This window comes from Strix uralensis, chromosome 3 (assembly GCF_047716275.1).
Source record: "Strix uralensis isolate ZFMK-TIS-50842 chromosome 3, bStrUra1, whole genome shotgun sequence".
In the NCBI taxonomy this organism is placed as follows: Eukaryota; Metazoa; Chordata; class Aves; order Strigiformes; family Strigidae; genus Strix; species Strix uralensis.
This window is the reverse complement of record NC_133974.1, coordinates 108,354,761-108,382,365: the sequence shown is the minus strand read 5'-3', so window position 1 is coordinate 108,382,365 and position 27,605 is coordinate 108,354,761. Positions and strand designations below refer to the sequence as shown.

The 27,605-nt window shown below is 46.0% G+C and overlaps 1 protein-coding gene across 1 annotated transcript; it reads right to left on the bottom strand.

Moving 5' to 3' along the window:
- Nucleotides 1–52: 52 nt before the first annotated feature.
- Nucleotides 53–27,605, bottom strand: LOC141941309 (calpain-2 catalytic subunit). Its single transcript, XM_074863816.1, has 20 exons — nt 27,363–27,605; nt 26,367–26,436; nt 18,352–18,470; nt 17,840–17,973; nt 16,791–16,959; nt 14,720–14,803; nt 13,069–13,154; nt 12,489–12,563; nt 12,121–12,281; nt 11,591–11,772; nt 8,737–8,948; nt 7,460–7,496; nt 6,564–6,629; nt 5,959–6,016; nt 4,907–4,971; nt 3,748–3,816; nt 3,092–3,170; nt 1,946–2,062; nt 1,397–1,455; nt 53–779 (listed from the first exon to the last, which is right to left on the bottom strand). The coding sequence occupies exons 1-20, from the start codon at nt 27,597–27,599 to the stop codon at nt 756–758; spliced, it is 2,103 nt and encodes a 700-aa protein (XP_074719917.1). The 5' UTR covers nt 27,600–27,605; the 3' UTR covers nt 53–755.

Below are 27,605 nucleotides of genomic sequence, written 5' to 3'. Positions count from 1 at the left end.
GCTCTGTTAATGATCTATTGCTTACTTGTAGAAGGAATAACAGTCCTGCAAACTTTATTTCTACTGTTTTTATTTAAATACTTTCTTGTATTTCAAAGGAAGATAAATAAGATGCAGGAAATCAAGATTCCACCTGAGAGCATAGGCTTGCTTTCAGAAGAGTCTGGTTGCCAACAGCCTCCTGCTACAGGCACATCAATGGTCAGACTTGTCCTTCAGTTTGACTAAACATGTACTTGCTACTCAAACTCTTCAACAAATATTTAACCAGAATAATACTGACAGAAAGCATCTAAGGGACCCCTACCTTACCTAAACACCTGTATTCAGGCACATGCAATACCATCCCTTTTCTAGTTTCAGATACGCAGGCTGGAATGGAGCTGTTACTCAAAAAGCACTTATTAAACCAGACTGTCAAGCTATAATGAGCTTTCTTCCACAAGTCATGTAAAACACCTTAAACACACAGCTATTAGCAAAGCAGTATTTTCAAGGGTTGCACTGAGGATTTATACTAAATTAAAGCTTTTGTACAAAGGATATATAGTAGTAAAGACTGTCAGACCCATAAAAATGAGGTTACAGATTCTTCTGTTGAAGTAGAACACTTTTCTCTTTATAACTGTGTGCAAAATCTGCCATGCATAAAAGTTAAGGCACATTCATGTTAGGATGTTGCTTGTATGTTTGCTTGATTATCTTCACCTAGTCATGTTGCTCTTTTTGAGTTCTCCTGAGCTGATGGCAGTGGCTCAAATGACAGTAAAGCACAGCCACTATAATGAGAGAGAAGAAAATGGCCCAAGGTTAAGTTTAGTAAGAATACCTGTAGCATGAAGAAAGCCTATTGTTACAGAAATAATTTTAGGATCTTTTCTGAACGATTTAAATTTGTATCATCTCGTTTAACTCAGAAGAGTTTTGGGATGATTTTTACATTCCCCATGTAGGTCCAGAAATAAGTTATGTTCAGGTAATAAGCAAGCTGAACACGTGTAGGAGAGTGGTTTTCTCCTTAGTCCTTTCTACAGGGCACATGTGGTCAACACCATGAGTCACTACTGCACCTACATTTTACCCTGTTGACAGAAAAGACAGGAAAGGAGCCTGCATACTGGCAGTAATTTTGGCTGGTATGTAAGTGGCATCAGGCTCAAGTAACCCGGCCTGCTTGTTAGAGAATACAGTGTGACATAGGTACATTTTAAAAAAGGGTAACCTTTCTTAAGGCTGCTTATAAATGGACAAGCTATATAAATCCAGCATATATGTGAATACATATAACCAGCCATATCAGTCAGAATGGAACAGGACAGTCTCAACTGTTAATGCCTTCCTTCCCCCCGCCTCAAAAAAAGAAGACAACAAATATTTTAGAGCTAAATGAACTTACATTAATGAGGTTCAATTCTATTGTTCCAGTCTTCTCAGTGTCCAGTTTTCTAAACATTTCTGTGGTAACAAAGAGATGACAGACAAAGATGAATATGGGAACTAATTGGAAGGCCTTCCCCTTCCTTGTGCTTCAGGATCAAAAAGAAATGTAGTCCCAGATTCTGAAGTTTATGACAATGGTATGCACGCCAAACCAGAAAGGGCCACTCTAAAGTCATTGCATGCTCATGTGCAAGAATGAGACTGAACATTTTTAATGGTTCAGTCTGTAATATTAACATTATTTGTCAATCTATAAGTGTTTAGATTGATTTTTGGTTTTAAATCAACATTTAGTTGTTTGCATGGAAGACTGTCTGGCTCCAGTTCAGCAGCCTGGCCTAAAAGGCTGATTCCTACATCTAGGAGGAGTGTGCAGATTGGGTTGCTGGATTTATAGCTCAGCTTTGAAGTTGCTTTGATTCAAGTACAAAGTTTTCTGAATAAATTATCCTGGACTTGAAAACACAAAGCAAAGAGTCTGTCTGGTTATTAAGCATGTACTCACTGAACAAGGTTTCCAGTCGAATCAAACACCGGACAAAGTTATCAAAGTCAATGATGAGGTCTTCATCAGCAAAACGAGCCACAATGATTTGATGTAACCGACAGTTCAGTTTGAACCCTAGAAATACAATGTCAAGGATTTAAGAGAGAGGTGAAAGAAAAAATATGCAAAAAGCTCCAACCAACAAAAAACCCCAACCTTACACACTGCCAGAAATTCAGTTAGCTACTTTTGGTTAAATTCTCAAATGTTAAGAATATTTATTCCATTTTGGAAACTCCCAACAACCCCCTCTGTACTTGGAGTGATTCAGAGCTGTGACTAGGTCACGTGTGTTCTTCCTGCTGCATGTGCTCTCACACCTGTACTACTGTTTCCCACGTGACACGGCCAATTGCTCCAGCTCGTGGTCCTTCCCTGGGTGACGAGGTGGCTGCCAGACTTGGCCCACTGAGACCCAAGATGAAGCAGTGGCTTTCTGTGGGCAAATGGGTCTCTATTTCCAAAGAGCATCTAAACTTTGGGACAAAAAGAAATGCTGCCTCATCTTATGTGCTGACAGGAGGTGAAAGCTCCAGAGAGCCCAAATGCGGACATTAAGATGGCCCCAGAAGATCAGTAAGTTGATTTGGGATCGTATAGCCCTGTGATATGCCCCTCACTCACCATCATAATTCAGATTTGCTTTTCAGTAGTTACAGTAGCAAAGTGACTCTTCTTTTAACGCTCCTGTGAGCATCACCCCTTGGTCAAGCCACTTCTTCCATTCCCCAGGTCACAGTATCCCAGTTATACTGGCTTATACCAAACCCACATATACCCGGAGAGACTCATTGAAAGACAACAGTACACTGTTACGAGACCAGAATGTTGCAGTTATTTGTGCTTCTCCAAAAGTTGGTCATTAAAGAAAGTAACTGCAAACCTGTCACTCCTTTGAGATGCTTTTAGTGTGCCTGTGTGCCAAGACACTGCTACACAAAGACAAGAGCCCAGGATGAGTGTCTAGATTAAACAGAGGCCTTTCCTGTGTCTGGGAACACAGGATTTTTCAGCTTACAAGTGATATACAGGAGACTAGTGAGCATCTATCAACCTAGCTTGAAACTGATATAATCCTAAAAAGAGACAGACCAGTATCAATACCTGCTGTTTCCAGTGCTCTCCTCATCTCATATGAATTCATGGTACCGGATCGATCCACATCAATTTCCCTGTAAATTTTCTGCAGAACACAAAACCCAAAGTCAAAACTTGTCAATAATTCAGAGTGTGTTTTGGTTTTTGTCAGAAGTCAAACATTCTTAAATGCAGCCTGCACTTACTTAGGAGCATTTGCAGTGTTGGTCTGAAGGACTAGTTACTTATCTCCGAGTTCATCTAAAAGTGGCTTTAGAAAGTAAGTCAATTTAATGCAGCAGCCAGAGCCAATAAAAAACTAGAGAAAACACCCATGCAAAATGGCACTATCACTGCCAATGTGGCAAGACTGACACCAAACTCGCACTGTTAAGTGGGAAGGGTAAACGTATTTGTACATGAGTTAAAATAAACACAGAAATCCCTCTGAGAGTAAGGCAGGAAGAGAGGCAGCCTCTCCTTCAGCCTTTCACCCAAGCGCCCGAAGGACAAGCAGTCACACACCCCTGGACTCCAAGGGACAAAACCTGGGGGACTGAGGACACAAATGCACTGTGGGCTGAAGGGAGAGTCCCCACTTGGGGAAGCGTGACTCTACACATTGTATGAGACTAAGCAGTCTACATTTGATTGCACGTTCTCCCAAAAAGGCTGAATCTTACCTGGTATTTTTGAATCTTTGTCCAGAGGGTGTGAAACTCCTTCAGACCCAGTTTACCACTCCCATCGTTCTTCTTTGAGTTAAGGGAATCTCTTTGGAGGGAAGGAAAAGGGGTTTCTCCTCCCTGTGCTGGGTTTACTTACATGGGCAGTTGTGACTTAATACTTTAAAAAAATAGTAATTGCAATTAAGAAAAGGATGCAATTCCTCTCTGAAGGACTCATCCTGTTGAATAGACAATTGTTGTCCGAGATGTCTTTTTAAAATCAATAAGATGATGGACTCATTTAAACTGTGGTCAGTTCACCAGCTCTTTCTGCTCCTCCTTTAGCAGCTCTCTGTCTTTTCAATACATGTATAGAACAGCCAAGATGATGCCATTTCATTCTGTGTAGTTGGTTCAACACCTGCAGTTACAGGAGCATGAGTCCTAAGTCTGGATTATAAACAGGAAAAGACACAACCAAGCCTGCTATTTGGAGGATTTCAGTTCTTGCACAAGCAGCTAACAAAAGAATCTGGTCATGGCATGGCTCCCAAAAACTGCTAAGGAGTCCCTACGGACTGCCATATTTTACACCAAATTATAGCAGAGGATTATTTTGTTTTGGTAACTTTCCCTTTTTCTAACTATGCAATTCAACTCCCACTGCACAGAGAAGCTGAACACACAACTATTCTTAGACTTGATCCTTCATCCTACACTTCTGCCCTTATTCTTAGGAGTAAAAGCTCCTAAAATCCAGCATACTCTCTGCTTCCTGTATCTGTTTCCCTCATTTTCTATTTGCTAACTCCTTGTGGCTTTATGATGCTCTTACCAACTCCAGACAGATAACAGAGCAGTGAAGTGCACCCAGATGTGCGTGTTCAAACTCTACAGCTGAGGCTGCCCACACCACACTGAGAGCACGCAGCAGCTGGGAAGTCTTCAAAGCAGATCATCCTGTCTGATAATGGATTTTCCCTGCTGCCTGAGAGAATGGATGTGTCACAGTCAGCAGTAATGGCAAGGGCTACCAATTTTATTCAGGGGAAACAGGGTAAAACCAGCTTCTCCACCTCAGGAGTCATTAGTACATCAGTATGGACCCACCACTGCAAAGGCAGCTCACCTACTTCAGCACAGGCGGAAGAGTAAGAACAGCCTTAAAGGATACATCTAACAGGTCAACCATTATTTTGCATGTCTCAATACTAAAGCCATCAGATTTAATATCTTGGCCTGCAAAGAAAGAGCAAAAGACAGGATTATCATTGCATACTGTACCACAGCACCTTCCTAAAGCTCATGAGCTTTGTAACCAGTGTATACACATCAGCCCTTATTTGCTTCCAGGTCATCGGCAGCTTCCTTTGCAAATGACAAAGAGGCTTAGGGTGAAAGTTAGCTGTGATGTTTCCCCAAGCAAACAGCCCAGTTAGTCTGGTTTGTAGGTGTGCTAGAAGAGACAGAGATAAAGCTTTCCTGCCCTATTGTCTGCCTGCAAAGACAAGGATGGACTTCTGTGGACAACATGGACTTCTGACACATGGAGGTCAGTGGTAGGTAGCTTCATGCAAGAGAAGAACATCAAATCAAGCTCAGTACCAGCAATACACCATTGCTAACTGATGGGTGCACACAGACATACAACACAGTCCTGGCTACCTGGCTGAGATTTCACTTTGGAAATTAAAGAGACACTATTTCTCCAAGCACTTATTTCTCGAGCACCATTTAATGGAAAGGAAAATAATGCAGAGCCAAGCTCTGAATCACTTCACAGAAAAAGACAACCAGAGTTTCAGTTTCTCTTCCTCCTCAGGGACACCCCAGACCATTAGCTGGGCTACTGCTTGAATCCTGAGTGGTTCAAAACTAAAGTAGCAGCAATACCTTCTCTTGATTATTATCAATCAAATCTCTCCATCTTCCCAGCAGCCAATTCCCAGTAGCAGATGCTGGGATAAAAGGCACCCATATGTGCCCTGCCAAAGCACGTGTCCTGTGAAACACACCTTCAGTGCAGGCACAGCCCCAGCACTTCTGCAGCCCCCTGAAGAAGCAGAGATAGCACATGGCCATGGCCCTATGGAGAGCCAAGCTGCAGGTCTGGGGCAGGGCCCAGGGTTTTGACTGCCCAGGTCAGTGGTGCGCTCTGTGCTCTCACGGCCATGCTGGAAACCTGTTGGTGGCCAACTGAAGCTGCAGTTGGAGGAAGGTACTTACGTTTAGCCATGATTTTGTTCAAGATGCTGCGCAGTTCAAAGGCGGAGATCTCTGCATCCTGCGGAAAATAGAAAAACAAGTTTTTCACTGTGAGCTGCAGACACCATCTCATAAGCAGCCTCTGACTCCTTTGGGCGAGTGGCCAAGTTCGAACATCCCTTGGAGTTTGTTTGCCTTGGATGGAAACACAAGTGGTAAGCTCTCCCCAGCTCCCAGGAGCATTACCAATTTCCAGGCATTAGCACACAGGGCTGTGGGGTCTGCCCGAGCCCTCGGGCAGGTGAGAGCAGCCTGGGAAGGAGGCACAGGCCAGCCCTCATCATCCCCCACAGGGACCCATGCAACTCCACCAAATGCTCTGCCCAAAGGACAGAATTAGGGACCTGCGGAGATGAAAGTCAAGCCTGCAGTTCAAAGACAGTGAAGATTGTCCTCCAGGAGCACTCACAAATCCATTGTAGCAGACTACACAGATTTTTGCATGCACAATTATGCACATGCTTGAGATCTGACTCAGCACAAGAATTAAACTCCATCCTGGGGGAGGCATCCCTCTTACCCACTCACCCCTGTTACCAGTAAGATGTTAACAGAAAAACACTCACACTTCCTGCTAGCTGTCCAAAAAGCTTTTTAAAGCTGGGTTCAATGTCATCTTCACTGATCTCGGTCTAGAAGAGAGAAACAGAAAATATGGAAAGGAAGAACTTTTCTGCCCGAGATGGACTAATGCCTTTCCTTGCCCCTAGTAAAACACAATTTAAATGGCAAAGTTCAAGGTACAGAGAGAGTGCTTTCACTTTGATTTTTATCAGTTTTAGTTTCAGGGGTGCCTCAAAATGCTGGCATTGCAAACACTGCAGGAATTAAGAACTTTTGCAATGGCTTTTACTAAAAAAAAAAAATATATATTTTTTTTAATTTTATTAAAAAAATCACTACAAAATTCAGAACTTCACTGTTGCTGCTGCTACTACTACTGTTGGACTAGCTGTCTTCATCTAAAGAAAGCAAAACCTAAGTTCTCATCTTGCAAAAAAAGGAAAAAAACAAAAGAAATTACAGAGACGTAAGATGCATTAGTAGGCAAAATATCCCCAGCTTCACCAAGACTAAACATATGGTGAGCCACTACTGACTCATGGAAACAACATCACATGCAAAACCACTCCTATGGCTAAAGGGCTGCACTCCTGGATTCCTGGAGGGCAGAGGGAATTTCCCATGGCTCCAGTTACCTCTGCAGAGAGTACCTGATCTCCTCTACCTGGGAAGCCCAAGCTCACCACTCTGGATAAAGGACAACACAGGTTTCCATTATTGCTTATGATGTTTTCATTAGCTGGACATTCAACTATGGATACTGAGAAATCTGTTTCCAAAGCGGGATGATGTCTCTTATCAATGCTTATAGAAAAACACTGCCCTGCACAGGGAACAGGCACTCCAACCCCACTTATTTATGACAAAATCGTCTCCATTTAAAACATTTAAGATATACCTCTTCAAAATTGGCCTCAATTTCATCATCTATAACCCTAGAAAGATAAAGAAATCAATATTAAAACCAAAACAAGTCACTTTTCTGATGCCCTTCCTTTGAGTTTCAGTTAAAGAGAGATTCTTTACATTATGGGAATAATGAGGAGTGTTCAAAAGTTACTGGAATAATCAGCCACAGACGCTGCCTACCACCAGTGAAAGCAGTATTTTGCCAGCTCTGCAACAAGAGTTTCAAAACATTACTGCATCCCGCAGAGCCACAGACAGGATTTTGGGTCAGATATAACCCTTTGGGTCACTTAGTGCCACTGCCTACAGACAGACCTTAGCCCAGGAGAGGCTCTTGGGTGTAAATCAAACTTTATCTAGTCACTTTTTTTCCTTTTCTTTCTTCCTTTAGAACAGAAAAAAGCAAGTCCCTTAAAGTCATTTGGACATGCCAGAATGGGAGAAGTGTTTCATAAGCACTGCTAAGGGCCCATCAAAAGCTAAACGTGCCTTCACACAACTGACGTCCAATTTTCTCACCGCTACAGAAACATGCAACAAAAGATTACAGAATAGTAGAAAGGTTTTTGCCTGCTTTGAAATAGGGAACTCAATATGAAAGATCCCACATCCCTTCCCAAGGCCTTAGCCCAGCTGCTCTTTGAGATGTGATGTGTCTAAATTTTTTCACAACTTCACAGCTAAGTATGATTTGAGCCAGTTCCATTAAAACCCATTTTAATTTTAGTGAAGGAATCATTTGGTTGAGCAAGTATTTTGAGTTTTTTTCCAGCCTGATCTCAAAGGTGTGAGATCAATTGTTGTGATCAGCGTGTTCCCAGAGCTGAAAGCACATGCATTTCTGTCTCCCAAGTGGGGAGCCCCGCCTGCTGCTCTCTGGGGCTTTCTTCTCTCCACAGGCCAACCTGTGCTGTGGCACCATCTGCCTACAGCCCAGTAACAAAAAATGTCTGCCCAGGTAGGACTGGTCATAATAACAACAAAACCAATACAATAATACTTGTATATTATTATTATTTTTCTTCCACCATTCCTTCCTGCTAAGTTTACTCAAACTTTCCTCAGTTGCACACGGGGAAAATGGGACAAACAAGAACCCCCACGACTGCATCCACGTAGGGCAGTTGTGCATCCCCCCTCCTGCTCCCTGCGGGAAGCTGATGTACCCCAGCCCTGGGCTGCCTCATCCTTCAACACCTGTGAGAGGGACCAGAGATTGCCCATACACCCACGCCGCTCTTACGTGGTTACAAGAAAGATACATACGTGGAGTCTGCGTTTTTTTCAGAGAAGACTCGCAGACAGAAATCCCCATTCTTGTTGGGTTCAAAGGTTGAGGGCACGACGATATATTCTCCCGCAGGGAGCTTGAACCTGTTCAGCACTTCTCGGAGGTTGATAAAGGTGTTTGATTTTTCTCTTGCTTTGTTGGTCAGGAAAAAGTTTTTGCTCAGATGAATGTTTGTCTGGCCTGAAAACTTATGAAAAGCAAAGAAAAAGAAAAAAAACCCCACAGTTTGCATGTATTTGCATTTACAAATTAAAAATATAATAGATATGACAATTAGCTATGTATGGACAAAAAAAGATGTCTGTTCAACAGAACTGAGAGGTAAGAGAAAGGGGGTGGGTGCATCCCACTACAATGCTCCTGAGCTGCAACTGCAAATGTATTTTGCAGATCATCTCAATAAACCATTCAGGTCATGCTTATGTTTTGCAGATGATGAACAGTGTGTGAAGACGCATGGCAAACTCTTCCACCAACTATTTTTCTTTAAAGTGAAATGGCTTACAACCCATGTCCCCCTGGTCCCCAGAGCTGGTGTCACCAGGGGACTGCAGCTCAGTTCTGCCTCTGAGGTCAGGCTGCCTCGAGGCAGAGAGCCCGCCTATGGAGGGCTACAAGAATAAAATAAACATTACGCATTATAAAAGGGTATTTGGAGTGTAACATCTTCAAACAAACCCTTCTGCACAGGGTCTTACAGGTGGGCTAGCTCAGTTCTAGAAGCAAACAGCAGGAATGTGCATGGTTCAGAAACCTCCCCCTTCCTGTCCTCCTGGATTTTTAAGAATGCAAAACCTGTCAGACCCGCTGCCATGGTGGGAGATAAAATTCCACCTTTTGGGGAAAAGTCTTGGGACTGCAGCTAGAGTCTCATTTTCATGGAAATCAGGTCTTTGGACCACTAGAGTGAGAGTTGAGTGGCTGACAGAGTACTGCTAAGGCATTCCAAAGGTACACAAGAAATTTAATTAACTGGCAGCACCATTTCCTGTCCTGATGAAACCACGTTTTAGATGAACAGCAGCTGGTCTGAGCATAGCCTCAGGAGCTGCAAGGTGCCCTGGCTGCTTCGCATGCACCCTTGCAGGTACAGCAAGCCCTGTAATGAGGTTACCCCGGCATTTTGCTCAACCTCACTCCTTCCTCTGAGGAGCAACAGCCCGGAGGCATCTGCAGCCCTGCCTCCTACTGCATAGGCATCACTTGGTTGACACCCCTCTCTGATCCCCAGGGCATGCTATTAGCTACCTGCAGGTAGAAACAGAGAGAAACCAATAATGACGGTACTTAGGGAGATGAAACTGAACACCCACTAGGAATATTAGTTGTGTGTCAGACATGAACTCTGTGCAAACCTGAGAAAAGCAGCTGTACTCTGGGGGAGCGGTTATGGGTCTGGGCTGGGAGAAGACCCATGGAAGAGCAGCATTGGTGAGTTTCTGCAGTACAGAGAGCTCTTATCCCAACCCAAGATGCTCTGAAAATGCAACACGGGCTCAAGGCCCCTTCCACAATAAATGGCCTCTAAGTTTAGGCTCTGCACAGTCAGTGTTGTCCTGCAGTGAAGGAGGATCCTCTGAACCGTTTCTTCCCACAAGCTGTTCAGCCCCAAGTCTGCACCTTGACCACCAATGCATGCTACATACCTCTGGGGGCACCTGCAAGGAGAAAAGGAGAGAGTTACTTGATTGTTGAATGGCCACACCATTGTTGGTTAGTGGGTACATCCACACTCAGTTCAAGGGGGAAAGGTGAATGCTGAGCCCACACCACCCAACGCTGACCGCTGGCTCAGCTCCCAGCTCCATCCTGGAGGCAGATAAGGCTCACCCAGGGCAGCGTGGGCACAGCCTGGCACAGACACAGCCAGGCTGGTTGTGGTTTCCTGCTGACCCTCTACCCTGTGGCCCACTGTGATATTTTTTGTAGACTCAGTTTCTCTACTATTTCTTCCCACCTTCTCTTTCACCCCCCAACCTCCCCACCATCAGGAGAGGAGGCAGGGACTGAGCAAGACAATAATGCAGTTTTCTGTTTCCTTACGGGTTCAGGGGGCCTAGCTTTGCTTTAAGCCTTATTTGCCTATGGTGACCAGATTCTTTGACTTGCTTCTCCAAAGCTGGGATACCGAGAAAGCAAGCAGTCACACATACTGCCTACAGTTACAGAGCAACCCACAAGAAAGACCATTAGCCCTATTTTCACTGCCAGTTAAGCACTGTTGCTTTGCAGCTCTGAACAAAATGTCCGGCTTAAGGAGTTACCATAGACATGTCTCTGACCCTTCACTCAGCAGAAGGAGTTTTACAGGTGTTTTGGCTGGGTCTGCTGCTGGGTTCACACCCCCCAAGCTAGAACAGGTGTCCTAGCTAGGGTCATGTCCCTAACACGGCTGCACTGTTTTTCACCGCAAGTGAAGGTCAGGCTGGATTTCTGCACTTTTAATTTTTGTTTTTTTAAATACTTCTTCTGCTCCTTCATTTAGAAGTACAGGATATTAAAGGTGAGAAGCAGCCACTGTAGGTCATCCTGCTCAACCCCCTACTCAAAGCAAGCCAATACTAAAGTTAGATGAGGTTGCTCAGGACGTTGTCCAGTCTAGGTCTGAATATCTCCAGGCATGCAGATTCCATCATCTCTCTGGGTACCTGTCCCTCTGCTTGACCACTGTTTTGATGGAGGATAATTTTTTAAACATCTAAGTGGACTTTTCCTCACTGCGGCTGGTGTCCAGCTCAACCCAGCTGAGTTTTGGTAGAAAGCCTGGTCTGAGGATTGCACTACCTCATTTATAGGGCAAGTTTTCCTCTTCCTCCCATGCACCTGTACTGCCTTACTCACCTCATAAATTGCAAAGCCGATGGTATGCATGTCCTCTCCCATCTTCCTCTGCTTCCGCCGGTGCTTCTGAATCAGGCCAATGAGGAAAGTACAGCCCCCCTCAGGATCATCAGGATCCTCATCTTCTTCCTCCAGCTTGATTAAATACTGTGGATTTGTCCAGAAAGTGTCTAGGAAGTGGATTTATGTAAACTGCTTAGAGGCTTCTTTGAAAGCAACTGTGCCGATACATACACGTCCGCTACGACAGATACGGCTCTGCCTTCCAAAACGAGCTGAGAGAAGGAAAAACTAAAACACTCCCCTCCTCAGCCTTGACAACCACAACTATACCCTTACCAGGGAGCCACGCTTCCCAAACACTTGCACTTTTTGGACGTCAGTCCTGGATATCCCAGGTACATCCTCCTCTTCCACAGACCACCCCAAACCAGCTCCCAGAAGAAGTGCCCAGAGAAAGTACAAGTGGATGAGTATAAAGGGTTTCCTCCATCACAGTGCTGGCCACACACTCTTACTTGGGTAATTCCTGCAGCCCCCTGCAGTGGCTCCTCGCCTCCAGTTCCCATCCAGCTTCAGCAGGCTCCACTTCTTGTACCTGTCACTTGCCAGGGTGTCTGGAGTCAGGTTGCAGATCTCCAGGCGGGAGTAGTGTCTCAGGAAGTCGTTGAACGCCATCCTGTGGGAGGCAATGCCACAGGCAACGTCTCCTTAGGACAGACGGGTTTTCTATACAATAACCTTGTCTATCCTCCCTCTCTCCCACTGTGATTTAGTACTAGGATTTGGGGTGAAATTGCTCACTCATCTTGGAGAACATACTGGGAGAGATTACTTTGTGTGAAAAATAGCAGAGAAGACATTCCCGTCAGCCTGTGCTACTTACCAAAATTCCCCATCTTCATGCCTCCTGGTCAGCCGCTCCCGCACCTCAGGGTCAATGCCACTCCAGTTTGGGCAGCTGAAAGACAACCCCACAACAACTATAGGGTAGAATAAAGGTTAAATCCTGATGTAGCTGGTCTGGCTCAATGATTATGCTTTCTTACAGCTCCACGTGATTGCAGTACTCCACAATATCTAGCTGGTAGCAGCTCCAGGGCTCTCAAACCACAGCAGAATTAAAATACAGGGACCTGTGATATTCAACACTTCACTTCTTAAATATCCAAGGCAAGGATCAGAAAAAACTTACTTGCAGAAAGTGCTAATGCCTTGACTGAGACAGAGCTTCATTTTAGAAAAAGGAAGACCCAGAACAATTACTGCCCAGCCACAGAAACAAGTAAACTCCAGCTTTCATTGCTAACAGCAGAAATGAATTTTTAAAGCCCTTTTAGAAAGAAAGTTTTCAGTAGCTCACCACTGAGCCTGGGCGGTTAAAGAAGCAGAAACTACAGAGGTTTGTAGGAACCACCAACGTCTGCAGTAAAAGCTTACGGGCAATGTGCAAGCCATCAACTCACTTATCATTCCATTTTCCAGTCCACTCCACTTCCCCCCAAGGATTTCGGATTCTGATCAGCTTCTGCATTGTTCCTCGGAAGTTCACCTGATGGGATCAGAATTGTACGGAGTTACCCAGGGACGTGGGTACTCAGCACTGTGCTCCCTTTCACCTTTTCTATGGGAATTAAAGGACACAACAAAGTAAGTATCTCAGTGCTACACAAACACTAAAGTGTACGTATATACACAAACACACATCATCTAGTCCAAAAGCCATGAAAGTCAAACCCATTTTGAATGAGCTCCATGCACCCAAGCTTGCCCAGAGAAGGTTTATAGCATGCACATATCAAAGCTCATAATAACCAAAATGTCTGTTTTGTGCCACTAAAAAAATTACCTCTGACAGGACTTCAAGCACAGGGAAAGTAAAGCTGCTACAAGACTGCCAAAAAGCAGGTACAAGGGGGATATTTCTCTAAAGTTGTCATCTGTGTATAAACTGCCTTTACACATTCAAATGTTTTTTTTCCCCCCTCTCTCTATATAAAGATAAGCCTGTTACAAGAGATGGGGTAGTCAGCGTGCCCATGACCACTCTGACCACACGAATGCCCCACAGTGCAGCAGTGTCAGCCTCTCCTTGCACTGTGCCGAGGCCCTGGCTTGTTACCTGCTGATCTCTGCACACACTGGGGCCAGGCCAAGCAAAGCTGCAGAATTTTCAGTAGGAACACCCAGTGTTTATGGGGAACACACGGCACTAATTTGAGGAAGGAGCTGGCACACCTCTGGAGCCCAAAGCCCAGGAAATTGCACACAGTCCAGAAATGATGCTCCGATGCCCAAGACGAACTGTCCTTACAAAGCCTGCACATACCTTCAGAGGAAAAGCTTGGCTAATTCATGCCTGTTTATGAATTAAAGTCAAACTCCCTCTTCGCTGCTCTTGCTGTGAGAGGACCACCAAACACAAACACATAAACCTGCCCGTTAGCAGCGTCCGTCTCAGCACAGCATGTCAGCGGCTCTCTACATCTCACTCTGAAGTTTCAGAAATTATTTCAGAAACAATTATCAGTGAAGTAACCAGAAGTCCATTACACATGTGGCATGATGCCATGATCTTCTTCCTTTGTTTTCACATGTCTTACCTTTGCCAGTCACCTACTCTTGGACAGGCACCTTGCATTCAAACGCCATGCCCAGCTTGAAAGGAGCTGTTTGGCAGGCATTTAAGGGACAATAATATTTTTTTTTTTTTTTTTGCTTGGCACACGTCTCTCTCACATCTTGCTGCGCGTTTAAGGTACAGTGCTGCCTGCTACACAGAAATGCGTTGAAGGGCCTGGTCCACCAGCAGAGGGTAGTGTGTTCTCTGCACAGAGCTTCCCACTGCCCCACTCACTGGGAAATAGCAATGCTTAGGGGAAAAAAAAAAAAAGGGTTTTTTCTGGTCAAACCTCCAAGATGACAAGTTTGTGTTTATCCAAAACACACCACCTAATTCAGTATTCCTTCAGAAAGAAAAGACTCAAAACCTGATTCAGCAGAACGGGCGATACTCAAGAATTTGCAACATTGAAGATGAATTTGTGGCTGCCGTGGCCTGGGAAGGACCATGTGCAAAGCTTGCTGCATTTCACCCCTTTGGAGTAGTGCACCTACCTCCTCTGCTCCGGTGACTGAGTACGCGTGTCCTTTCACCAGCTTCTGCGAAGTGACTGCCTCTGTCTCTGCCGCACTGGTGATCTGGAGGAGCAAAGAAAAGTCGGTGAGCGTGGCTTCCTGCACACCAGGGCCCCAACAGAGCAAAGCTTCCATGTCCAACGGAGTTTTAATCTCACTGGGAGGCTGCTGGGGTGGTTTAGCTGTTGCACAGAAACAATGAGAGGGACCTGTGTGACACAGTGGGGACAGGGGACGGCAGCATGTGTGGTGGTGCTGGAGCCCCTGAGGCCCACGTTTGTGGCACAGGGTGCGTGCCAGAAGCCCTGCGCTGCAGCAAAGCTCCCTCCTGCCTTCCAAGCACTTGGTGAGGTGCATCCTCTCTTGTGCATCTCCAAACACTGTAAAAGGGGATACACACGAGGAACTCCCTGTTCTCAAAGGACCAGGGGGAACACAGCAGGTGACTGGCCTGAGGCTGCCCAGCCATCACCAGGGATCACACCCAGGTCCAGCAAGCCCCACTGCTTTGCTCTGAGATCAAAACACCTCCTCCAGCTCCAGAGCAGGGTGGGAAGTTCCCCTGCCTTTCCCCAGCACTGACACCCTAGGACCTGCCATGCAGAGGGCTAAGGGAAAAGGCTGCACTTTGGATACCATTCATACCTGAAGGCATATCACACTCTCACTTTTTTGCAGCCACTACAATACTTGGGGAGTCTGGCCTATAAATACTGCAGAAAAGTCTTCTTGCTAGAAAGTTACTGCTTGACATCTTGCTGTAATGGTGCTTAACCCTCTATGAAATGTATGGTTGTCATTGCCTTCCCAAATTCAGAAAGTATGTGATCTTTAAACAAGCATATTTGAAGCTTAAAAAAAAGAGTGGGATCAAGCGGGCAGGATTCCTGCTGTCAATTCACGCCCTATTACTGCCCCACAGTGCACTCTCAATGTAATGCTTAACCTTTGTGTCCCTATTTCTCTCACAGAAGACAAGGAAAGACTTTACAGGATTCTTTCAAAAGCTAAACTCACTCATAATTAGTTTACAATAAAGAAAGTGTCAGCATTGACCAACAATGGAATATATTTTTTCTCCCCCACCCCCAACAAGAGATTTGTATCATTCTGGAGCAAAAATCCAGATTCTTATGTAACTGCAAATGAGTAAAACAGGCCTCAAAAGTGCTGCAAAGTCGCACGCTGACATTAACCAAGTACTTTTCCTGCTGTGAAGCTTCCCTCTCCTGTGACTCTGATTTAACTTGAAAAATGGGAGGAAACATTTGAATTTATATTATGAATGGAGTTTTTGTAAACAGTTTACCTTCCCTTTAGACATAACAAAGATGTAATCTCACTTGGGATTAGGGTAATTATCACAGCAACAATACATACGACTCATTTCAGTAAGGCTAAAAATGATCCTGAATCTTTGCAGGCAGGGCCAAAGTGCCTCTTTCCCTTCTTGTGCAGGTTCAGCTTTTGATGACATGCTTTCCCATAAAGCCTTTTAAAGGCCTGCCAACAGTCCAAGCCTCCCTGCTTCAAGAACAGAGCCCAGATTTTTTGGGAACATTTTGGTACAATGTGTGTGACAAACAGGCGACACCAAGGACGGAGGTTGCCACCTCTGATCATCTGACTACAGGAGCCATTAGCAGCAGCTTTCTGTCCAAACTCACTCAGCCCGTACCAACCTGCTGTCAAGCTACAGGCTTTCTTACGAAAAAAGATGTACATCAGGACCCTTAATGAGTTCCCTGTATGATTCATTACCTTGAACCTATGAAAGAGCAAAAGCTCTAGGTTTTGAGGAAGAAACACAAGGGAGACAACGAGCTTTTACACATGAACTAATGAAGTCCACATTTCAACCTAACCCCCCAGAAGAGCACTGGTCATGCTCTTGGGTCAAATTCTCCACAAACAAGGTAGAGCAGAGAACCATAGGTAGAGGGGACCAGCACCCTTTGTGCACCTCCTGCAGATGAACCATGGGTTCATGCTGCAGCTGCCCACATGCACAGCAAAAGCTGAGCATCCAGCAATAAGCCCGCTAACTCACGTCAATGGAGCAGCCAAGGAGAGACCCTTTCTGAAGGGCCTTCTGAATGATTCTGAAGAGGTTGGGTGGTGCCTTCTGCAGCTCATACCATTCCGCAATTCCACCAGTGAAGTCTTCGAAGCCTTCAGTGGTGGTGCCACCAGAGAGAGACTCGTATGATCCATTCAGCCTGCACGAAAGACGACACACACACAGAGCCATCAGACTCCACATTTTCTTCTTCTCACCCACACAACCATCAGGTTCCCTATTCTCCTCTTCTCTTGGAGAGAGGCACTCAGTTGTGCCAACAGTCACGGCATTTCTGCTTTCAACAGCACCTATGAACATGCCCCCCATTCAGCTTTGCTTCTTAGACCTCTGTAACTGGCAAGCCTGGCATAAAATCTTGTATGATCATATATACAGGTTGCAGGTTCAGTCACGTCAATGACAAAAATCTTGAATGCTATTTGAAGAAAAAATAGTATTAAAAGAAATAAAGATCCAACAATTTGCCTGTCTAGTTCCACACAGTCTTTTAATCCCTTTAACTATTATGAGTCTGATTTTCAGCTGGTATAAATTAGTTCAATGTCTTAAGCCAACTGAAAATAGTAATGTCAGATAGCAGAATTCCTCCCTGACCATCTCCAAACTGGAAATTTGGTTTTGAACATTTTCACCACGAACAGAGACCTGGGCATGTGGACTGGCGTGCTTTGCACACTGAAGTACTGCAGCTGCAAGCCCTCACAGGTGCCTAGAGCACATGAAAAGGAGCTTCCCAGGCCCTGGTGACAGGAGACAGCACTCTAGGAACAACCTTGCCATGAGACACAAGGGCTATTTTTCTTGGCTAGCAACAAAGCCAGTACTTTTGGCTACTTGTCTTAAGAACCTGTCAAAAAAGCTTTATTAAAGCAGCCATTGTGGGATACCCCAGAAGTTGTAAAGGCTAATAATTAGGCTGACATTTGAAATGCATAGTATCTGTGCCATTGAGGATGCTATGGGGAATCAGAGGCATTGGGAGATTTGAGCAGGATGAAAGCCTGGCCTTGACTCACTTGGCGTAGGCCTTCTCCAGCAGCGCGCTCCAGAACTCGCTGCCTTCCGCTGAGTGCACGAAGAGCAGCTCCCCGTTCTTGGTGGGCAGTCTGTCGTCCACCACAACGTCCACCCACTCCCCGTACTGCCAGAACTGGAAAGAGAGCACAAACACCTCATCAGTACCCCATGCTGTGCACTCAGGCCACCAGGACATTTATCTGCTAACACTGATTTCCTAGAGCAAAAGCAATCCCCCTCACAGCCAGCTTCACCCACCCTCTTCAGGGATTCACGTCCTCAGCTGGATCTGCTGATGGAGGAAGGACCACAAAGACAGCCCCTGCTCCCAGCTCTTTGGTTAGCAGTTTTCTTCCTTCCACCACCACCACCCTTCTTGGATGTCTCCATTTTTTTGCCTGGCTCTTTGAAGTCCCTCAGAGTGTTCCAGGAAACACCAGACACAGAGACATAGACAGCCACACTGGCTCCTGGACAACTGCACTGGAGGGGAAGGCTGTTTTCCACCTACCTGGAAATGGAAAATTCCTGCATATTTATCCTGGAAGCTCTGGTCTTTGGGAACAACACGGGCCAGAATTTCTTCATTCAGGGTGAGAGAGGCAATAGCAGCCAAGAGCCAACAGTCCCCTGTGAAAAAAAAAAAAAAGAGAAAAAAAAAGACACCATTTATTATTCAAACTTGACTCCTTAGTTTTTATACTGCATAGGGATTATGCATTATAACCAATAATCACTTCAGCTGTGAAGAGACGATCCCTCCCATCACTTTACCTCTAAAACAGATCAAATGTATGCACACAAATATCCACCATTTCCAGGCAAGTGTTGCGTTTCCTCAAGACCAAAGTAAAAAAAGAAAAGTAAAAGCAGACTTTTTATGATCTACCACTACAATTATCATCCATGTTGAGACTATTTGAGAGAAAACTTAATATTCAGTGGAGTGTCTACAGGTTAGGAAGCAGCACAGGGAAAAAGCGAAGATCAGGGCCTGTGGGCACATGCAGGTACTCAGGGGTGCACTTTCTCCTCAAAAGGCCAGTGTTTTCTCAAGCACAGGCTGTTTTCCTTACCCTCCTTCATGTTTAATAAACGCCTGTTGACTTGCCATCCAGAGACCTATCCTACAGATGAGCTCCCTTTAAGGTCTCTTGCCAGCCTCCTACCAGCTCCTTTCACCTTATACATCTCTGGAGGCTCTGGCTAGAGGCCTCTCTGTTTAGCCCACATCTGTCTCTGGCACTAGTCACCAGAGTCAGGAAAGGTCTGAAGGCAGGCTCTGTTCCCCAGTCCCACACACCTCTTCACCCTTCCTGGGAAGGAGCCAACGTACACCGAGCCCGCACACCAGAGCCCCAGGGCCCAGGCTGTCTGGATAGTATTTTTCCACACCATCTCCCACCAAGCAAAGGGAGGAGGAGACCACAACTATATAAACATTACCTCTATTTTTTGTAATTATTTTCAGAAACCAGTGTCACTTTAACAGTGGTTACCTTTTCTGCTCAGCCATGGGCCTCCTGCAGCCCATTAGCAAGGTGATTAGAGATTTAAAGACCCAGCTGATCCCCTGACTCCCACAACCCAACACAAAACTCCTTGTTATCATTACCACATCTGCTGTTGCCTTGCTTTGTGAACACTGGAAACTTGGTATTACACATCAGATCCCCCAAAATGGTCCTGCAGCAGGTGTAGGATTGCAGGTTCAAGAAACATGAACCAGCTGCAGCTGCTGGCAAGCCAGCAAAGCAGCGGTCTCTATACAGCCAGCTCTCTCCTATAGGAAAAGGGTCAAAAGCTCACGGGTGAGAAGCTGAGATTCAAATGAGAGAAAGTCTCAAGGAGAGTTAACTATAAGGCAGCTCTTGAGGGCCACCCTCAGGCCCAAATCCATCACTACTCAGCACAAGAAGGAGCACAGGCAACCTGCAACTCCCTCCAGGCTGCTCATCGCTTTTCACAGCTGATCCCCAGCAGCAGCTCTATGAATGACATTTGTTCCATGGCCCTTTTTGCATCTCATGAAAGGTGGAAGATGTAAAACTGCAGAATAATTTCAAAACCTGAGATGCTTTTACTATTTCATAACCTAGAAGGGAAGAACCGAACATAAAACTTTCCCTTCAGCCCTGCCTCTGGCTGCTTGTACTGCAATGGAGAAATTGTCGTGTCAGAGAAGTTCTTCAAACAGGAAAGTCACCTCGCCATTCTCCCGTGACAGATTATGAAGCAATGAGGATGTTCCCCTCCCTCCTCTGCCATAGCACAGCCATCTCACCCTGCAAAATGGTGGCTCTTCTTAGAGTCTCCTTTGTAGCGTTGAGACCCTCTTCCCCGGGAGCTGTGCACCCTCTGATGCCATGGTGCATTCAGAGGCACCACCAAGCACAGCAAAGGCACTGGCTGGGAAAGAGATTGGGGTCAGAAGATACTGAGAGACATTTTTAGACGGGCTAATCTACAATTAACAGCATGATCCTCTGTCCCGCAGCGTGTGAGGGCTTTAGCAGTTAACCTTCACAGCAATTCTCCTTATAGAGGAGGATGTTAAAGGGCTCAGCAAACAAACCCTTTGGTCAAAAGGCAACAACAGGACTTCAGTTCAGCTTAGATCTGTGCTCTCCCACACACAGCCTGCCTGCACAAAGTTATTTTTGTGGTTTTCTTTTTTTTTTTTTTTCACCAAAGGAGTTATCAAATAAACCTGATAACTCGGTAATCACTTGGGAGAGGCTGCCCAGAGATCCCTTTTGTACTGAGGATCCCAGTTTTTATTAAGTCTCCAAAACAAGTAGTTTCTGAACAAGAGTTGGGGTTCTTCAAGTCCAAGGGACAACTTGCTGCTAGAGAACAGCTCTGGCACTTTGACTGGGGCTCTTGCAGGGTCAGGCTGAATTAATACCATACTACCTCTGAATTAATATCATGTTGTCTCCACTCCTTCCTCCTTAATTTGTTTTTCCTCCCACTGGCACTCATCACGCAACAGGTCAATTCATTAACCCAGACAAACAAGTCTTTCTGTATCTTACTGAGTTAAAGGAGGTCACAGCTTGTGACAGGACTCTTCTGGGTTAAGAAAGCCGTGGGTTGTTATGTATTTGGCAGTAGAAATACTGTATGTCAGAGACATTGTGGGAGAAGGGGATGGATGTAAATATACATGTGCACTGGACCAGCACACACTGCAGGAAGGCTGAGCACTCTCCATCAACACCCCAGCACAGCACATAGGCAGATAACCCTTGGCCTCCCGGACAGATATACTGCTTCTAGCACCCAGGAGCCACTGGGTGTTTGAGACCATCAAAATCCTAAAAGAAAAAGGAAAAGAGCAGGGATCTTCATTCTCCCTGCTGTGCCACTGTGTTCCTGCTCCAGCAGGAACAATCATTCACATCTGGGACAAGTTAGCAAGCCTTACTGAGACTTTTAATTTCTAACAAACAGCAGTCTCAAAGCATCCTTAACACTGGGAACAAGCATGAGACAAGTCACAAATATACAAACTGATAGGTTAACCGGTCTCACCTCAGCACAGAGGCCAAATAACTGATAAGCTGCAGACAGGTGCCTGTCTGAGCAGCAGAACAACCCCAGCACACATCCCATGCTCTGCAAGGCTTTTACAGACAGACATGCACAACTCAGAAGCGAAGCAACTCTCTGACATCTCAGACCTATACTAAAGCCAATACAGGTATGCTTACCTAGACTACTAGGATGCCTTCACGTGGTCAGGCAGATCCATGCTCTCATTTAGACTAAATTAGACAAACCCAGAGAGCGAGCAGCTCAGTCTGCTCAGCACTGCTGTGCCAGTCCTAAGGCACAGCTGGATACAGCTCTTGGCCTCTACAACAAAGCTGCAGGCAGAGCTGAACGCACTTTGTGCATGTTCTATTGGGTGCCTGGAAACAGCTCGAGGCATGTCCTATGCCCCTTGTTCACAGTCAGCTGTGGAGGTGTTTTTCCTCTCTATTGCTCAACCTGCAGCATAAACCAGAGTTCACGTTGCTCAGCCTTACTCAACCAGGCAAACTCGATCGCTCCAAAAGAGCCCCAGAGCATTTGACACTGGTGTTACTACCCTCAGAAAAACTGTGATGATTTAGATCAGCAGCAAGTCTGGCTCAGAGGATAGCTGTCCCACCACCCCTCCAAAGAAATATTAGCATTTCTATTCCATAAACAAGGCAGGGGCTGGGCAGGCAGAGAGAACACAGAAAGAATAAGTGAACAACTTGACATGACCACAGTAGCTCATGAAGCCTTGGTCAAGAAGCTGCTTAGGCATCTAGATTAAGAGCATACACCCTTTAATGCTATAATACATCTTTGAGTCAGATTTCCCCTGTATATAAGAAGCACTGAAGTTCAAGGAAGAGAAACTTCCCCCAGGGGACTCTAAGTCCATAAGCAGAGTTTAAAAAGAGTTTCCTTTACTTTCTAGCTGTCCCATCAAGGCAGACATGAGGAGAAAGAAACAGCAGGCTTTGTTGTAAAATCTCTTTGTTGAACTTTATACTGGTTTCTAAGGAGAATTTGGAGTCAGACAAACATAGATCTTAACTCGGACAACTCTGGGCAAGGTCTTCTTGAGGTTAAAAGGCAGATGCAGCATATACCCTGCATCAACCCCCAACAACCACCCTTTAGTTTCCACATTTAAAAGTGCTCAACAGTCAGGATATCATCTCTCCCTTGCTGAACAGACATCACTAAAAGTAGACGTGATAATTCAAAGCCTGGGTGAGAACAGATCTTGTGATAATACCTGGAGTTTTAGTCTGCGCTAAGTAAGTCTGAGCAGGGTCTTAACCAAATAGTCTTAACTTTAAGAGGTGGTACTTTTGTAAGGCTCTGGACAGTGACTTTCCTTTGATAGAGATGGAAAGTCCAAGAGGCGGCTAACAGACAGTTACTTATATGAAGAATTTGAAAGGAGTGTTAGCAAGGCAAGGTTAATCATGGAGAATTTTTGTAAATGCACAGTACAATAGGCAGAACAAAATTATCAGAAAAGGGAATATTATCAGGCTGTGAGTCTATTTATATTAACAAGAATTACTATTTTCTCCTGTCATGCTTCCTTTTTGTTGCTATCAATGTTTTATTATTTATTTCTATACATTCATCTCTGCATTTACCTAATCTCCAGCTATGAACAAGAACATTACAGAAACCATAAATGCAAGGCAAGCATAAATAGCCATAAGGGCATAAAATTGGCCATTCTGGAGAGCAAAGACAAGCAAAGCATCCCCATGAAGCATCTGGAGGGCTGTAAGTGAAAGGCAGCTCCTCTGGTCACTGCACAGCCCAGGTAAGAGTATGGACTCAAAGGAAAAATGTACATTAAGCCAATCACAGACACACCATTATTTTAAAACACTCATAGCTATAGATTAACAACTATATCAATGGCTGAATGTATTTATATTAATACCATGGGACTCCAGGAAGTTTTCTGGTTAGAAACATGAGGCTGTGGCTACCCACTTACAGTACAGCGGTTGCCAGCGTGGGAAAACCATGCATCTCATTTTCTAAATTCATCCTATTCAATTCATTATTCTTCCACACATTTTTAAGGAGGAGACCCCTGTGTCTAAACAGTAGATAAGAGATACTGTGCTGTGTACACCCCAGTGTTGTGATACCATGGTGACATCCCTCCAAAGCAGGCAGTTAAGGGTGAATAAGCTTCCTCTCCACAGTGGCTTTGGTTCCTCCCCTCTGCTGTAATGAGTCACCACATCCCATGTGCTGCTATTCTGAGCCAAATACCATCATCAACTTCAGATCTGATACTGCAAAACTAACTCCAAATACTCGCCTTTAAAAGCTTCTCCTAACAAGCAACAAAAACAGAATAAAGGATAATCCAAAGCTCAAGGGGCAGAATTTTGGTGTCTGGAGAACCTTGGTAAGGGGACAACCTTTCTGCGCTGATGATCAGCTACGCCTTTTATGCATTACAGTATCATATAGTCCAGGTCAAATACAACGAAAGAAATTTATAGGCTGCATCTGGCCCACAGACCAAAGACTCCTGGGCTAAAAGAAACATCTGCACCACTGCTCATTAGCTGAGCTGTTTGGTTACACAGCCCCTGCCGGGAAGCCCGCTGCAGCAGGGATGGGCGTGTGTGCTTTGGATGCTTCATCTGTCCCTGCAGTACTCCAAGATGTTCTGAACAGCTTAGTAACAGTGATGAAACACCATGTGGGTACAGGTCTGTTGCTTTGTGATCAAGCCTTTTGGGAGATTAGTAAGACTACAAAAGCTTCCTACGGAAAAAAGCAACATAATAAAAAGTACAGGTTTCCAAGAGCACTTGACATCTTCCAGTGCAATCTTCTCTGTAACATCCTAAAATGTGATGGGACATCAGTGTTGGCACACGAAGTTCAAGTAAATGGAAGCTTAAGCAAATTATTGATAGAAACGCTTGTGTCAGATGAGGCAGTGGCAAAAAAAAAAAAAGCATTTGTACAGCACATCTGCTAGCCTCATTGTGTGAAAAAGTAGAGATTCAGTACAGGCTCTTTGTAACGCAATTGCTATACACAGAAGAGATCAATAGCATCTAGTTTTTAATCAACCACTAAACTATCACACCGTACCAAAATCCTGCCCAGATTCATAAGACAGGCGGTCGAGTCACAGCAGTAATTAGTCATGGTGAAAACAGTAATATAAACAAGAACAATAACAACCTTCTATTCAAATACCGTTTCAGGAGATAAAATAATACAAGCTGTGAGTCAGTTCATATCCTTTGGCGATACCGTATAACCTCATGAGAACATCTGACTGGTCCAAAGACCATTAAGACAGCAAATACTTTCCTCAATTTAAAACAAGATTTGGCATTAGTTTTCAAGTTGTGGAGTTGCTGTTGCTAAGTTACAAATCTTTCATGACAGTGCTTTTGCTGCCACAACATCTGGATGGAAAAGCTGGAAGCCTGCAGAAGGCAGAAAGCAACTAAGTGCCTTCAGAAATGAGCATCTAAGCAGAGTGCCAGTGGTTGAAACAGCATTACAATAAACTGTCATTTCACATCGAACTAGTCCTTAGCTGTGAAGTTTCACAATAGGAAGGAAAAATAAATAAATAAATAATAAAAAAAGAGGGCAGATGTCTGGCACATCTGTTAAGCATTGCGACATGCTTTATGCCAAAGTAGTCGTGGTGGGAGACATGATATCAGGCAAAGAGAGAAGACATGAAGGCAGCTAGTGACATGCCAGGGACTTCACTGATGACACAAGAGAGTCTAATCCATGCCACAAATTGTATTGGGGCATGAGGAGAACTAAATTCACAAACTAATTTTTATTGTTAGGGCTTTTCACACAGATTGTATCTAGTTAAAGCACCAACCTGAATAACTTCTGAAAGAAAACACAAGCACAAAACGTGTGAAATAAGCTTCCCTATCCATTATTTTTGGACATGAAAACATAAATAGCAGCAGCGGAACTAGAAGCTAAGAAGCCACAACATAGTAAATATTATGCTGATAAAAAGCAAACAAGCAGAACTTTGTTCCTTTGCCAACCCCGCTGCAAAAGCCCAACTCACGGCACGTATTAGTCACATTTACCTCCACGGAGAGCTTTCCCTCGACCATGCTATCAGTCCAATCTAAAACCCTCTCCCTGCAGTTATGGAATAAACAGGAGCCTCACCGCTTCCACTTCAGCTTATTTTCTCTCACACCCCCACAGCTGCCCTCCTCACCAGCCTCCACGCTGCCTTCTGGGAGGAGAGGCACGGAGGCACCCGCCTAAAACCCCTTCTGGTGGGCAAGGCAGGAGAGAGGCTTTGAGACAGGAGATGCCTGGGCATGCACAGCCAGGTTAAGCCACCCACTTCCCACTGTCCCCTGGGGCTTCCTCGCAGCTCCCGGGGCTCCTCTGGAGAGCTGACCCACTGCACAAACTTAGTGGCAGCCATGGGAAAAGCAGAGGGCTCACAGGCTGGCCCATCCCTTCTGAAATACCTGTTTTGTTTTCCTTGAAAGCTGGCGAGCAGCTGGGAAACCCTCTGTATAATTTGTTTTTTCTGCACTGCATCTTTCCAGGTTTCAGGGGGTCCCTCCGGCTCGGCATCTCTCTCTCCCACTGGGGAAACACCCCACTACATATTCAATTGCTCTTCTAAGCAGACTGTTAAAGGCAGAAATCAGTGAAGGCAGAAATTAGTCAAGCTACTCAAGGCACACGGATGCAGACATGAAAGGAAGTGGTACTGATTAGAAAAGCCACCAGAAAACCAGGCTGTGTCATCCCTGCCTGGTGCAAGCATCAAGGCTGTGCTCAGCAGCCAAACACATGTGGTCCCTACCTGCAGCTGCCGAGGAAAGGCAAGAAAGATCTGATTTGATGCCAAGAGAGGTGGTAGGATGCAAAACAATGTATTTAGAGAGTGAGTTACAGTCTACTATAAACTGTGGTGTCCTGAGGCAGCACCTGCAAGGAAAACTCAGCTTTGTGCCTGTGCCTTACCTAAGGCCCCTTGGCAGATGTCTGTGCGAGTGGCTCCACTGGCTATGAACTGGGGGCAGGAACACAGCTCCTGGGAACAAAACAAGCCTTGCGTTACATATATCCACAGGTCAGGGAGGGAACAAGGCCCTGCTTGCAGCAAATTTAAACAAGCAATTGACCGCAGCAGATGAACACCACAGAGATGGAGCAGGTCAGGAATGAGTGCGGGCACCAGACACGCTAAGCACGGTGAGAATGGGAGCTGGTACCAAAGCTTGTGGGCAGCCACCTCACTTCACAGTATGTGCCAGGAGGTCCACGGCGTTTTCACACGCGTGCACACACCACTTCGCTATTACCTCCCCACCACTGACTATGTCGGGGTCTTTCACAAACGCCTGGGCACCCCGGTGTCCATCTGGCCCGGTGGCTCCCGTGGCCAGGCAGGGCTGCTTCGGTAGCCAGAGGCACAGGCTGAGCGAGGGCTCCTGAAGGAAACCTCCGCATGGCAGTCAGCTCGGTCAGCTCATTGTCTCTCTGCCGAGGAAAAAAGTTACCCGAAGCGACAGCCCCGAGCGCTACCCAAAGCGAGCGGATGGTCCGCACGGAGCATCCAGGCCGGAGAGGCAAAGGGCTTTTTTGCTGTTTGTTTTCCAGAAGGAGCCCGCTGGCCACCCTGCCAGCCCGGCCCCCGGGCGAAGGGACACCCCCAGTGCTATGAGCGCCCGCGGCCTCACAAAACGGGCGCACCGGGACTTTGCAGCCCGTTGGGGGCTGCCGGGGGGGGGGGGGGGGGGGGGGGGGGGGCTGCGGGAGCGGGACCCAGCCCGGGGCCGCGGAGAAACGCGCCTCGGGGCGGGCCGAGAGGCAGAAGGGGGGACCGCGAACAGCACACGCACAGCCCCCGCAGAATTAAATCAACGCCAATTTAAGGGGGGGTGGGGGGTGAAAAGGGGCGGTGGTGCCGCGGAATGATGCTCCCGTGATCCCCCCCCCCCGCCGCCACCGCCCTACCGTGGGTCTGCGCCAGACAACACCCTGAGTCTTGTAGGAGCTGGGCCCCAGCTCCCGGTAGCCGAGGGCGGTGGGGCCGGCGGGGAAGGAGGGGTCCTGGAAGAGCCGCCCCTCCCGCAGGCACTCCTGCCGTAGCACCCCGAAGTCCTGGCCCAGGTAGGGGACGGCGTGGTCGTGCCGCCCCGCGCCCAACGCCGCCGCCCGCTCCTTCGCCACCGCCGCCGCCATCCCCGCCATCGCCCC